The 15370-nt window shown below is 44.4% G+C and overlaps 1 protein-coding gene across 4 annotated transcripts in view; it reads left to right on the forward strand.

The window, feature by feature from the left end:
- TARS3 (threonyl-tRNA synthetase 3) overlaps positions 1-15370 on the forward strand; it is a 52637-nt gene that overhangs the window by 32905 nt on the left and 4362 nt on the right. The window contains exons 13-17 of one of the 4 annotated variants that reach the window (XR_010933060.1): positions 4411-4548; positions 6706-6783; positions 6868-6968; positions 12361-12574; positions 14023-14127. Coding sequence is in view for 2 of the 4 variants with exons in the window: in XM_067699328.1 (XP_067555429.1) it covers positions 4411-4548; positions 6706-6783; positions 6868-6968; positions 14023-14127 (422 nt within the window). In the remaining 2 variants the exon portion in view is untranslated. Of the gene's footprint in view, positions 1-4410; positions 4549-6705; positions 6784-6867; positions 6969-12360; positions 14128-15370 lie in introns of all 4 variants that reach the window. The other 3 variants (XR_010933057.1, XM_067699328.1, XM_067699336.1) reach the window with 3 other exon arrangements.

Consider the following 15370-nt stretch of genomic DNA (forward strand, 5'->3'; position numbering starts at 1 on the left):
TCAAATAAGAAATCAAAGGGAAATTAGAAAATATTGTCCAGTTAACCCTTGAACAACACAACAATATAAATAAAAACCAAAGGCTGGTTCTCCTAGAAGATCAATAAAATTCATAAACCTTTAGTTTTGTTGGAGAAAAAAGAGAAGATACTAATTAAAAACGTTAGGACTGGGGACTTCCCTGGTGGTCCAGTGGTTAGGATTCTGCACTCTCACTGCATGGGGCCTGGGTTTGATCCCTGGTCGGGGAACTAAGATCCCACAAGCTGCATGGCCCAGCCGAAAAAAAGGAAAGAAAAAGAAAAACATATTAGGACTGATAGAAGTGACATTACTACAGACCCTATAGATATTAAAAGGGTAATAAGGCAATATTATGAACAAGCTTATGCCAGTAAATTGGACAAATTAGATGAAATGGACAAATTCTTTGAAAAACACAAACTACCAAACTTTACTCAAGGAGAAATAGATAATCTGAGTAGCCCTGTGTTTATTAAAGAAATTGAATTGATAGTTAACAACATTTCCACAAAGAAAACTCCAGGCCCAGAAGGAATCACTAGTGAATTCTACCAAACACTTAAAGAAGAAATCATACCAATTCTACTCATCCCTGCCAGGCATTAACAGGGATCTCCCTGCACCCACCCCGTAATGTCAATGGAGACTAAGTGGGAGCCTTTACTTCCACCCTCACCTGGCAGTCACAAGGTGCCTCTTCCACTTCCTGCTTGAGTGGAGAGACAAAACTTCTACCACCACTCCATGGTAATGAGGCCGTGCACCCTGGAGGTTGCTAAAGGCCACATGAGGAGCAGTGCCAAGATACCCCTGCCTCTCCCAGCTGAGGTGTTATCAGAGGAAATCTACTAAGGTGCAGAACTCCTACTTACCCAGCAGTAATGAGGAGCCTCTGCCTCCCTTGCAGTCCCCAGTGGGAAACCCAGACATCTGCTCCTACTTTGCAATAACCAGGCAGTACTGCTCCCTCCCTGTTGGAGCAGAGTCAGTGGAAGCCAGCTAAAATGAAGAGTTTAAATAAAATCCAAAGTCTTATAACATAATATCCAAAATATCTAGATTTCAGAAATCAAAAATCAATCATCACATCAAGAACAAGGAAAATCTCAACTTGAATGACAAAGGGCAGTGTAGGAGCACTGATGTGGACATGGCAGGGATATTAGAATTATCTGATGAGGATCTTAAAGAAACCATCATAAAAATGCTTTAACAAGCACATTTAGAAAAAATGAAAAAATAGTTTCAGGAAATAGAAGATATAAAGAAGAACCAAATGGAAATTTTAGAACTGAAAAATGTAATAACCAAAATATTCAGTGGATGGATTCCTGAGCAGAATGGAGGAGACAGAGAAAAGAATCAGTGAACTTGAAGACACCAGTAGAAATGACACTATGTGAAAAACAGAAAAGAGACTGAAAGAAAAATGAACAGAACCTCAGAGACCAGTGGGACTATAACAGAATGCCTAATATTTATGTCACCAACGTTCTGGAATAGTTCTGGAAATAGTTCTGGAAATGTAGGATGGAGGTGAAAAAGTACTCAAAGAGGTAATGGCTGAAAACTGGCCAAATTTGGCAAAAAACATAAGCTTACAGATTCAAGTAGCTGAGAAAGTCCACACAGGATAAACCCAAAGAAATTCACACCAAGACACGTTATAGCCAAACTTCTGAAAGCTAAAGAAAAAGAAAAAAATTTGAAAGCAGTGAGAAAGAAATGATACCTTACCATTAAGGAAAAAAATATTTTTTTAAAAAAACAACAGTTTTCTTATCAAAAACAAAACAAAACAGAGGCCAGAAGGAAGCGGCACAGCATTTTCCAAATGCTGAAATAACTGTTAACCCAAAATTCTATATCCAGAGAAAATGTCTTCATGGAATGAAGGTGAAATCAAGACATTAGACCTACCTTAGAAGAATGGCTATAGGAATTTCTCTGAAGAGAAAGGAAATGATAAAAGGAAGAGTCTTGTAATGTTAGGAAGAAAGAAAGAACAACTGTAAAAGTAAAACATGGTTAAATACAATAAATATTCCTTTTCCTTTTCCTTTCTCTCAGAGTTTTCAGAGTTGTGAAAAACTCACAGTTTTCTGAGTTGTGTTTGACGGTTGAAGCAAAAATTATATCACCACTGGGGAAACCTGAGTAAATGGTACAACGGTTTTATTTCTTACAAATGCATGTGAATCTCAAAAAGTTAAACTTTAAAAAATGGGCAAAAAGATTTGACCATTCAAATGGTCGAAGATACATATCTAAGGAGATACACAGATGGCAAAGAAGGACATGAATAAGGGGTGCAAGGTGATCAGTCACTAAGGAGATGAAGATTGAAACCATGAGGAGTTGCCTCTACACCAACTAGAATGGTTCAGATGTAAAAGGCTGACTCTGACACGTGTTGGGAGTGTGGAGGGGATGGACTTCTCACTCACTGGTTGTGGAAATGGAAGACAGCACAGTCACTTTGGAAACCAGTTTGGCAGTTTCTTAAAAAGTGAAGCAGAGACTTCCCTGGTGGCGCAGTGGTTAAGACTCCACGCTTCCAAAGCAGGGGGCACGTGTTCGATCCCTGGTCAGGGAACTGTATCCCATATGCATGCCGCAACTAAAGATCCCGCACACCCCAACGAAGATCACACATGCAGCAACGCAGGTCACACATGCAGCAACGAAGATCCTGTGCGCCGCAACTAAGACCCAGCACAGCCAAATAAGTAAATAAATAATTTTTTTCTTTAAAGCACAAACCTACCATATGTCCCAGCCATCTTACCACTCCTTTTCCTTTTCCAAGAGAAAAAGAAAGTACATGTCCATACAAAGACTTGTCCACACGTGTTCATAGCAACTTTATTTGAAATAGCCGAAATATAGAAACAGCCCAATAACAGGTGAGTGTATAAAGGAACAGTGGTATATCCATACAGTGGAAAACCACTCAGCAAGAAAAAAGAATGACCTATTATTGATGCACACAACAGTATGAATGAATCTTGAAATAATTCTACTGAGTGGAAAAAGCCAGACAGAAAAAAGAGCAAGGGCTGCATGATTCCACTGATGAAAATCCCAAAACCTAATCCCTGGTGACATGCAGATCCTTACTTGTCCCCTCTCTCTACGTCTCTGTTTTTGCTGCCCCATCTCGTCTGCATTTAGATGTGCTTGTCTTTCTCCCTGTTAAGGATGCTGTCTCTCAGCCTCCCAGCCCGGGCCCTGCTTTTCTCACCCTGCGCTCTCTGGCATTGGTCCCTCTCCTAACCTCTGCTGGGTCTCAGCTGTCCCCCGTGAGCTCCAAGCCCTGCAGGGGCTGGGGGACATGTCTGCTTGGCCATCACAAACACCCTCTCATTGGCCAGACCCAGCGTCGGCCCCTCTTCTGCCTTTCACACCACATCCTCCTCCTCTCAGCGATGCACCAGCACCCTCTCCACGGCCCAGGCCAGGAACCCAGGTGTCCTTTGGTTTTCACTTCTCATGTCTAGTTTATCACAAGCCCTATTCACTCTTCTTAAATATATTATTCTTGAATAAGTTCATTCATTCCTGAATTCCCAGCATCCAGCACAGTGCTGACAATGTAGGCAATTACTATCTGTTAGTGAACGAAAGGACAGGTATCCTGCAAACGCCTCTGATTCCCTGCATTCCAGCCGCTTCTGTTTCAAGCTGCCATCCTCTTGCTCCTGAAGGATCCCAACAGCTTCCTAATGGGCTGCTCTTCTCGTCTTGCCAGTCTTTTTCCCGTACTTCAAACAATCACATTGAACTGTGTTAGTCCCCTGCTGAAACCTCCACTGGTTCTCCATTGCTCTCAGGCTAAAAAGTGCAGACATTACCCTGGCTTTGAAAGCACTGCATTTTCTCTGGCCCCGGCCTGCCTCTATCCTGACTGTCTGCCATGCTCCCTCTGTGCCGTCTGTCCTGTCACGTGCAGCTTCCCACAGCTGTCCTGCCCTGGCCCACTCCTCCATCCTGTGGGTCTTCACCCTCAGTGTTTCCTCTGCTCCGGGAGCTCCTGCCCTGCCTCCGTGGAGAACGCTTAACCTCTCCTCTGGCTGCAGCTTGGCCACCACTTCCTCTGGACAGCCGCCCTTCCTCCTGTGTGGCATTGTGCACGGAGAGGTACCCTCGCCTGGGTCTTCACCCAGCCCTGCGCTGGACCATAGGGGCCTCCAGCAGCCTGTGTGCATTGGCACCTGGCGGGCGTCCCGTGAATATTTGAGTGAGGAAAAGACAACAACCCGAACAGTGCTACTGACTATAGTAAAACCACGCTTTATTTCTATCTGACAGGAAGAATGTTTTTTAATGCCATAAATAGGTTTAAATTTGGTGTTATTTAAGGTTTTTCATTTGCTCTGATTTCAGATTGAAGAAGAAATAAAAGGGTGTTTGCAGTTTTTGCAATCCGTTTACTCAACATTTGGCTTCTCCTTTCAATTAAATTTGTCAACAAGACCTGAAAACTTTCTAGGGGAGGTTGAGATATGGGATGAAGCTGAAAAGGTAGGGAGAAACATAGTGTTACCCTTCATTTTTGTGAATATGGAAAGTACCTTGCATGAGGATGCGATGCTTTGCAATGGAAATTTAAAATTGGAAGTTCTGGGATAAACGTGCCCATTGTAGAATTTTGTTAATCCAGTTTTCTTCAAAACAATGCTAAGAGCAGTACCTTATATTTGCTTCACACCTTAGTTTATACCAGGTTTTCATTTATACTCTTTTCAGTGCTGGTCACTAATAACCAATTTCATAAGCTTTTAAAGAAGTTCTCTGGCTCCTTCTTCAGCAGCTCTGGTTTGGCCTCTGCCACTGGAACTGATGTACGTCCATCAGCTCCTTGGAGCTGGATTAACCTCAAACCTCTCTTGGGGGCTTCCCTGGTGGCGCAGTGTTTACGAACCCGCCTGCCAGTGCAGGGGACATGCGTCCGAACCCTGGTCCGGGAAGATCCCACATGCCACGGAGCAACTAAGCCCATGCAGCACAACTACTGAAGCCCACACACCTAGAGCCCATGAGCCACAACTACTGAAGCCCGTGTGCCTAGAGCCCGTGCTCCACAACAAGAGAAGCCACCACAATTAGAAGCCCACGCACCGCAATGAAGAGTAGCCCCTGCTCACCACAGCTAGAGAAAGCCCTTGTGCAGCAACGAAGACCCAATGAAACAATAAATAAATAAATAAATAAATAAATAATTAAAAAAAAAAACCTCTCTTGGGTCCCACTTTCCCAGAGTTGCAGTGAGTCATTAGATCCTTAAGAACATTCCAGCCCCTCCCACATAAGCACAAGCAAACTGATGTGTCCGAAACCCAGCACATCCCACAGTCTAGACCCTAGTGCTCTTGGGAGCCAGAGACCTGGCATGCGTGGGGCAGGACAGACAGCAGGGAGAAGAGGTGCCGGGTAGTGTCCCCGGGCCAGTCCTGGGAGCGGCAGTTCCAGCACTGCCCAGACGTCCCCTCTCCCCAGACCTCGTGTCAACCGGAAGCTTTCTTGGCCTCGGCCCCTCCCATCAGGCCTTCCTATCCCGGTGTCCCCAGGGAGAGGACAGAGCAGTGGACGCAGTGACCTCTGCTGTATGCTCTTCCCCCAAACCTGGCCTTTCTTTTGCTTTTAATTCCCTGGGAGTCCCTACAATCGCTGTTACCTGCTGTAGCAGGGCCTTGTTTTGTCTGAGAACATGGTTTCACAGTCTCTTCTCCCTTCAGAAACAAAGTCGGGGGAGGGCAGCTCCAGCTTGTGAAGTGCATCTGTGCAGGTGGCCTTCCCAGCCCTGAGCACAAGGGAAGCCTCTGCAGGAGGGTTGGGTCCCTGAGGGACCCCCTGGGGTCTGGCCAGGAGCAGCTCCTGACCTGCTCTGATTGAGGCCCTGGAGGAGGCTTTCTGGGTGATGCTGGCCTGGCCCAGGACACCACCACTGCTTTCCTTCCCTGTCGGGCGCTTCACTCCCAAATGTCACCCCCCTCACGGCTCCAGTGCGCTGGGGTGATGACAGGAGTCTGGCTGCTGTTCTGACATTCTTCTGGCCAGGGCCTTAGGGATGCCTGGGTGCTTCCCAGAGTAGCCATTTTCACAGGGAGTGGCCAGAAGACTCAAAGAGCCCTATCACTAATACTCGTGTGCACGCCCCGTCACCGTCAGTGTGGAGCGGCCTCACTGTGAGCTAACTTAGGTGACTTTACGTGGCTTAGTCTGGAGACCAGAGTGGGCCTCACGCTTCCACAGCCTCTGTGTCCCAAGGGGCCCTGCCCACCAGCTGCAGGCACAGAGATGGGGGAGAAGCAAGAGCAAGTGCTAGGCCTGTCCCCCGGTCTTCTGAGCACAGAGTGCACGAGGAACAAGGCCCCAGCTTTCTTGCCTTTTATGGTGTGGAGGCGCCTCCTGAAAGGAGCTAGAGAGAGTAGGGCAGAGGGAGCCTGCACGGCGGAAGTGCCCAAAGTACCCCTCTATCACTTACCTGGAATTCAGTGGAACAGTTTAGTAAGTTATCTTTTTTCTCCCCCAGTTAAAATGTGTATGTTTCTTGAGAGTAAGTACCATCTTAATTTTCTTTACGTAGTCGTTGCTCGGTAGTTTATTGAATGTAGAAGAGGTTCAATAAGTATATGGTGATTAAGTGTAAGTAATGTTCTCTTCTTATTAAAAAAATAGCAACTACAGAATAGCTTGATGGAATTTGGGAAACCATGGAAGATGAACCCGGGAGATGGAGCATTTTATGGTCCTAAAGTAAGTAGGCCATATGCTTCAAAAAAAGTAGAATTTAACAGAAAAATAAAACATGTCTCTAAGAAAACATCATTTAATTTACAGATTGATATAAAAATCAAGGATGCTATTGGCAGATACCATCAGTGTGCTACAATTCAGCTGGACTTCCAACTGCCTGTAAGATTTAATCTTACATATGTTAGGTGAGTGATTGAATGTGATAAATAATGTAGGACTCATATCTTAATTATTGTCATTTGAGCATTAGCAGTACAGAAACAAGTGTCAGTGAATGTCTGTCTGTGTGCAAGATACTCAGTATGTATTTGTTTACCTGCTTGTAATCTAGTTGGAGGTCAGCTTTAGTTTTCTGGTTAGAGCTATGAACAAAGGACGTGGAAACATGACCCAAACAGAGAAATCTCCCTGAGGCAGAGGGGGAGACTTCATAAAGGGCTGACCCTGGGTCTATGTCTTAAGGATGGTATTTACCAGGGAAAGCAGAGGAAAAAAGGCAGTTTCATCACTGCAAACCAACAACTCCTTTAAAAATTTTTTTCTTAACTCACAGTAAAGTTGACTTTGTGTGTATATGTGTGTGTGTGTGTACAGTTCTGTAAGTTTTAAACATCGTCTAGAGTGGTGTGCCCACCACCACGATTGTGATTCCATCAGGCAAGCAAATTCCTGTGCTGTTCCTTTACAGTCACACTCTCCTCCCACCCCAGCCCTGGGCAGCCACTGACCTCCTCTCCATCACTTTCCCAGAATTCCACAGAAGTGGGATCATACTGTATATCACCTTTTGAGGGTGGCTCTTCCTGTCAAGGGTGTGCATGGCATCAATGTGACTTGTCAGCAGTGATGTAACCTCCATCACTTGGTTAAAATAAAGTTTGCCAGATTTCCCCACTGCAGTTACTGTTAATTCCCTTTCCATAATCTGTTTTTTGGAATTGAGATTTTCCTGGTGATGAATATGCTGAGTAGGTTTGAATTGCATCCCAGACATTGTTAATATTATATTGTGAGATGCTGGGTCTTGTTTAAATCCTAAGGGGATTGTTGACTTTTTAGCAGTCATTCTGCCTGGGCAGGTTCAGGCTGTAATTTCTAACCCGCCTTCTGTGGTTCCAGCGTCAGCTCAGTTTTCTGAGCCTATACAGTCGACCCTCTGTATCCATATCTGTATCCGTATCTGTGAAGCCCATGGATATGGAGGGCCGACTGGGCTCACTGTACCAGCCATTGTATATAAGCGATATGAGCGTCTGTGGATCTTGGCCTCAGCGAGGCCTTCTGTCCTGTGTGCACCACCCAGGGGCAAAGTCCCACAGTCCAATTCTCAAGCCTTTTATGTGCTGTTAGGGTCGGATCCAAGCATGTGCGATGAGAGGTGAGGCCAGCGAGCTCATACACCCCTTTATGGGGCAGCTCTTCTGTGCCCCCTGCTCTCTGTATTTTCCTGACACTTTTTAGTTCCCTGAAGTCCCTTTCTGTAGTCCTGTGGCCAGAACGCTGGGCTTTAGCTTCTCTGCTCCGCATGCTGTTTCCAGGGCTATCTGTTTCAGAGACCAGGCATCAGGAGGCCATCCAGAGAGAGAGAGCACAGGGATTCATGTACGCTTGGGATCACAGCTGTTCGGGTTGGAGAGAAGGATCCCCTTCCTTGGAGTTTTAGGTGCCTGTTTAGTCTCTGTGCCACTGTGGGAATGCTGGGGGCTGGAGGAAGAGAGGAGAAAAAAGAAGCAAAAGAAAACTCCAGGATGTCCCCCACCCCCACTTTTTCTGAAACTTAGCAGTTATTTTCTGGCTCTTGGCCAGAAAGTGAGGATTTCTCTTGAAGCTTTTTCTGTCTGCACCTGGTATGTATGCTTGCTTGTGGGCTGTCTCTGAGTCCAGGCCACACAAACTGGAAGACAAAATTACAAAAAACTAAGTGCAGTTTGGTGGCACTTCAGATTCTGGTCTTCTTCGGCAATCCCCCGGCACCAGTCACTCCTCCCAGCCCTCGGGTGGCTGTTCTTCATGTTCTCTCCAGGGTCCACGTCTGCGTTCAGAGAGAGAGTCAGGTGTGGCATGCTTACTTCATTCTGCCTGGAAGCAGCTTCTTTTTAAAGACCCTTCCACTGACTTGAATTAGACAAAAATCACAACATCATTTCTTTAAACTCTCCCCTTCTCACCATGTCCTGTTTTAGACATGTGGTGTTGGTTAGATAATGTGTTGAGATCTCTTTCACTCAAGGTTATTAATTTAAAAAGGAAAAATTATTGGCATATTTTAAGTCTAATAATTTTTAATAGAATATTTTCCTAATAAGATTCTTATAATAAATGAACAACCACCAATTTCGCAGAGTGTAGGATTTTATGCAGTGATCTCAATTTATGTTCAACCAACAAAAATTTTATTTCGGATTCTCCAACTTGTGTTTTGATTAATGGTTATAGAGCTACACTGAGAGTTACATCCTGTGAGAAGGTAAAGAGCTGAAGAATAGTTGAAGTGTTCATACAAGGAATTACATCAGGACATGAGAATAATAAAAATTCTCAAAGGTTAAAGGGGAAAGCACGGAACTTTCAAGAATAAATTCAGGCCTTTTGGAAAAGATGGTGTCTTAAGTTCATATTTGCAAAATCATCTTTCCCCAGTAACCTACCAAAATGAACAAAAGGAATTAGGTGTAGGGGGACTTTATGCAAAAATGACCCAACTAGTGCAACAAAATTTGAACACTACTAGCCATCCAAGGGGGATGTGGAGGAGCAGTAGATCAGGCAAGCCATCCACCCATCCATCCATCTACCCATCCACCCATCCATCCATCTACCCATCCACCCATCCATCCACCCACCCATCCACCCATCCATCCACCCACCCATCCACCCACCCACCCACCGATCCACCCACCCATCCACCCATCCATCCTTCCATCCATCCACCCATCCACCCACCCATCCACCCATCCACCCACCCACCTACCCATCCACCCATCCACCCACCCATCCACCCATCCATCCGTCTACCCATCCACCCATCCATCCACCCACCCATCCACCCACCCACCCACCGATCCACCCACCCATCCACCCATCCATCCTTCCATCCATCCACCCATCCACCCACCCATCCACCCATCCACCCACCCACCTACCCATCCACCCATCCACCCACCCATCCACCCATCCATCCACCCACCCATCCACCCACCCATCCACCCATCCACCCATCCACCCATCCACCCATCCATCCATCCATCCATCCATCCATCCATCCACCCATCCACCCATCCATCCACCCATCCATCCATCCACCCACCACCCACCCATCCACCCATCCACCCATCCATCCGTCCACCCATCCACCCTTCCATCCATCCACCCATCCACCCACCCATCCACCCATCCTTCCACCCATCCGTCCACCCATCCACCCATCCACTCATCCACCCACCCATCCACCCACCCATCTACCCATCCGTCCACCCATCCACCCATCCATCCATCCACCCTTCCACCCACCCATCCACCCATCCTTCCACCCATCCATCCACCCATCCATCCATCCACCCATCCACCCTTCCATCCATCCACCCATCCACCCACCCACCCACCCATCCATCCATCTATCCACCCATCCACCCATCCATCCACCCATCCACCCATCCACCCATCAACCCACCCATCCACCCATCCATCCATCCATCCATCCACCTACCCATCCACCCATCCATCCATCCATCCATCCACCTACCCACCCACCCATCCATCCATCCATCCACCCACCCATCCACCCATCTATCCACCCATCCATCCACCCATTCACCCACCCACCCATCCATCCACCCACCCACCCATCCATCCACCCACCCACCCACCCACCCACCCATCCATCCACCCATCCACCCATCCATCCATCCATCCATCCAGCCATCCATCCATCCATCCATCGTCCTAGGTGTTGTGTGGACAGTGGGGACTGGAAAGCAGAAGTGGAAGCAGTGGTCTGTAGGCCAGGTAAGAGATGATGACAGAACATGGTGGCAGTGATACATAGAGATGAGAAAAGTGGAGGTATTTGGGGTATATTTTGGAGGTAGAACCAATGCGATCTGTTTGTGGCTTAGATATGAGGGGAGAAGAGGGCAGGAGCAGCGAGTTCATCACCTTGATCAAGTAAGTTTTTTACCCAAGAAAGCAGGGGTGGTTTTGGACTTCCCTGGTGGTCCAGTGCTTAAGACTCCACACTCCCAATGCAGGGGGCCTGGGTTTGATCCCTGGTCAGGAAATTAGATCCCGCATGCTGCAACTAAAGATTCCACATGCCGCCAGGAAGATCCCGCACACAGCAACCTCAGCTAAGACCTAGGTGCAGCCAAATAAATAAATATTAAAAAAAAAAAAAAAGAAAGCAGGGGTAGTTTAACATTATGAAGTGTATTGTCACCCATTACCTTCAACAGCGCTGAAAGGCATTGGATAAACTGTAACATTCATTCCTGTGAGAGGAACAAAAATAAATTTTCCTGTAATGGTAAGGAGTATTTATTAGAAAACAACAATAACATCTGTACTTAGTTGAGAAGAAGGTGACTAGCCTATTTGTACTCTTACTCACATTGTTCTGGGATACGTAGACATATTGAAATAAAGAGCCAAATTTTCATTGTATGTAGATGCTAAGATGTCTAGAAATCCAATAGAATCAGATGGAGAAAAATTAAAACTGATAATAAAGTAAGGTACCTAGCAATAAGGTCAAAATGCAAACATCAATTTGCTTTCATATATATTAGCGACAACCTGCTAAGAAGTGCAATGGAAAAAAAATTTCAGAAACAGTAACAGCAACAATAACAAAAACCAAGCAGAGGGGCTTCCCCAGTGGTGCAGTGGTTAAGAATCCTCCTGCCAATGCAGGGGCCTGGGAAGATCCCACATGCAGCGAAGCAGCTAATCCTGTGTGCCACAACTATTGAGCCTGTGTGCCACAACTACTGAAGCCCACGTGCCTAGAGCCTGTGCTCCGCAACAAGAGAAGCCACCACAATGAGAAGCCTGCGCACCTCAATGAAGAGTAGCCCATGCTCGCCACAACTAGAGAAAGCCCGCGCACAGCAATGAAGACACAACACAGCCAAAAATAAATAAATAAAATAAATTAAAAAAAAAAACACAAGCAAAATATCTAGGAATAAACTTAACAAGGAATATAAATATATAATATTTATTTGAAATATATACCATAAAACTTTATCAAAGGCAAGAAAAAACAGTTGTTTAAATGAAGATTCACACCACTGTTGGACTGGGAAGAATCAATATTGTGAAGATACGAATTCTCTTCAAATGTATCTCTAAATCTAATGTAATTCCAACTAAATCCACGAGGATTGTTTGGGGGAACTTGTCATTAATTCTAATGTTTACCTGAAAGTATAGATGTGTAAGCATAGTTTAGGTCACTCTTTGCCCTTCTTAAGACTAGACCTGATTTTAATTCTTTTAAAATAAATGATGGGACAGAAATTTCTGGTACCCAGGGGCCTGTGAAAGGATCATGCTGCTTCTCTTTCATTCCCTACACAGGCAACATTATGCGACATTCAGGAATATACCATGCTGTTTCCAGTTTGTAGAATGAATTATTTCTTCACATATCTGAGCAGGACTGGACTCAGGTCCCCCAGCCCCACCCCAAAGCTTCTGTAGGATTGACAGAGGATTTGGCCTGCAGTCAGTCTGCCGTGGCTTTTAGCAGAAATGATTGGCAATGACGATGTCCAATGAAAACTCTTTTGAAGTGAGTTTAATGAATGAGTCTCTGTTTTTATTTGTCTGTTTGCCCTGTGTGTATATGTGTTTTAGTAGTAAATAGCTGGTACAACGTTTAGATAAAAATTTGTCCTAAGAACTTTGTATGCATCACATATTATTACATTTGTTGCAGTAATGTGAAATTTATCTTTCTGGGAAAAGTGTGCACAGATCTTGGAGTGCCTGACTTTATTACAATTAACAGTTGTAATTTGCTTTTTACATCTTTTTTTGAAAGGGAGGAGAGAATTCTCAAATGTAAGGAGAATGTCATGAAGGTTTCAGGTCTGTAAACGGAATTTGACCAGTGGACTTCTGGAACAAGTATCAGGAACATTTTGAAATATATCTGTAGTATGGGGGCATAGTGTTTACAATATGGCAGTGTGTTTACAGTGGATGGTGTCAGGAATGGGTGCATTTGGACCAAACCAGGTTGGCTGTGAGTTGACATTTGCTGATGCTGAGAAAGGGTTATGTGGGAGTTCATTATACTATTCTCTCTACTTTTGTATATGTTTTCAATATTCTCTAATAACTACTAACTAACTAACTAAGGTTGGTAAATTTTTTGCCAGCCACCGTGGTCATACCATTAACCCAAACTAATAGAATACCAACATATTCTATTACAGACTACAGAAACCCATTTTCTTTATTTTTGCAATGTCTTTGATAATTGTTCAATAAATTAGTGGTGAAGTAAGCCATAGTTCAAAATAAAGTTAATTTAAAAAATATGATTTGTAAAATTGCCTCTCAATATGAGTAAACTGGTAGTTTCGAATAAAACTGGTAGTTTAGAATAATCAGTAGATTTGTAATAGAGATAGTGATCTAATATCATGTTGCTTTTTCCTAGATGATATATTTTACTTCCCTTTGGTTTATAAAAGATACCATAGGGCTTCCCTGGTGGCGCAGTGGTTAAGAATCCACCTGCCAATGCAGGGGACACGGGTTCAAGCCCTGGTCCGGGAAGATCCTACATGCCGCGGAGCAACTAAGCCTGTGCGCCACAACTACTGAAGCCTGAGCGCTTAGAGCTCATGCTCTGCAACAAGAGAAGCCACCACAATGAGAAGCCCGTGCACCGCAACGAAGAGTAGCCCCCACTCGCTGCAACTAGAGAAAGCCCACATGCAGCAACAAAGACCTAATGCAGCCAAAAATAAATAAATTTTAAAAATACTAAACTATTTAAAAAAATAAGAAACATAATGCAAAATCTCTTTAAAAAAATAAAAGATACCATAATTTGAAAGAAAAAAACCTTTATTTCTAATTAATGGCACATTTATGTTTAAAGATAATTTATGAGTAATCTATTGTTTTACCTAGTTTGGGAAAATACCTTTTAAATATAAGGTAAGAAGATAAAGTTATTTATGAATCTTAAGAGAATAATTAAATGTATAATTTTCATTTTTTTAGTAAGGATGGGGATGATAAGAAGAACCCTGTGATCATTCATCGAGCCATTTTGGGGTCAGTGGAAAGAATGATAGCCATTCTCTCAGAAAACTATGGAGGAAAATGGTAAGTGATATGGAAAAGAAAAGCTATATGTCTACTGTTCTTAGAAATCATGTCTAAAAGATGAAATTAATATGAAAAAATTGGTGGCTCTTGCCTTATAATTAGCAAGTATCCAAACAGCAAATAAAAATTTTTGTGGCATCAGCCAGACCAGAAAACAAAATGAAAACAAAGGCAGCGTGGCATAACACTACCATTTACCTTTTTGGGATCGCAGTAAAAGTAAAGAGTAATGTTTTCACCTGTGTCAAACAAACCCCTCAAAGATCTAGCCGCTGGAACATATATGGCCCACACTCTCAGGGCACCATCTCTAGCTGTACTGCCCTCCTTCCTTCCGCTATGCTGTTGACCTCACAGCCCCGTGACCACAGACTTAGGAGGAAACATGTAAGCCTGGTTCACACATGGCCCCAAAGCCAAAGAGTACCGCTGCAGTGGCATCCCCCTCCAGGGATGGAGGGGGAAGGTGAATGCCCTAAGTGCAGGCTTTTGAGTGGTACGTCTGGTCACCGTCTGTGCCCAGAGGGAAAAGTGGCCAGATGTGGGTTACATTGATGCGTGGGATCTGGTTATTGCTTTGGCCACAGGGTCAGAGACTTAAGAGATAATTAGGTTGGAAACCAGATGACAAGTAGATTTGGTATGTGGATGGTCGCTCAGAATGGGCCATGGGGATGGTATTGCCCGAGTCTGTGTCTGTCCCTTAGATTTTATTTGCAATCCTAGAGAAGTATACTGAGGTGTCATGGGGGTGTCCAATCTATTACAGGTACAGAGAATCCAAAACTGTAGATATGAATATGTGTGTGTGTGAATTAACATGTTTATATTTCTCTCCAGTTGATTCTGTTGTAAATAGTTAACATAGTGAGAGATGGTGGGTTTCGCAAGAGAGCAGTAGAACTAGGGGATCAGGAGATGGTGTGGGCACACCTCCCTGTGGAGACACAGTACCACCCTCCACAGTTTACACAGCAAGCCTTTGGACACCTACCAAGTTGTGGTGGAAATCTCCCTGAGAAATAAAAATAGAAATGTTTAAAATGTGGCTCTCTTGAGTTGGTAGGGCTGAAGCAGGGGTGAGAACAGAGCTCAAAAAGATACATTTACTTTTCATTTTATAATCTGTATTTCATCATGTATATAATTACATTTGTCACATGTATTATTTTGCTTTTGTAATTTAAGAATAAGTATGTAAAAACATATATGCACGAAGTGCCATCTGGTAATAGTCCCC

The sequence above is a fragment of the Pseudorca crassidens genome, chromosome 1 (assembly GCF_039906515.1).
Source record: "Pseudorca crassidens isolate mPseCra1 chromosome 1, mPseCra1.hap1, whole genome shotgun sequence".
In the NCBI taxonomy this organism is placed as follows: domain Eukaryota; kingdom Metazoa; phylum Chordata; class Mammalia; order Artiodactyla; family Delphinidae; genus Pseudorca; species Pseudorca crassidens.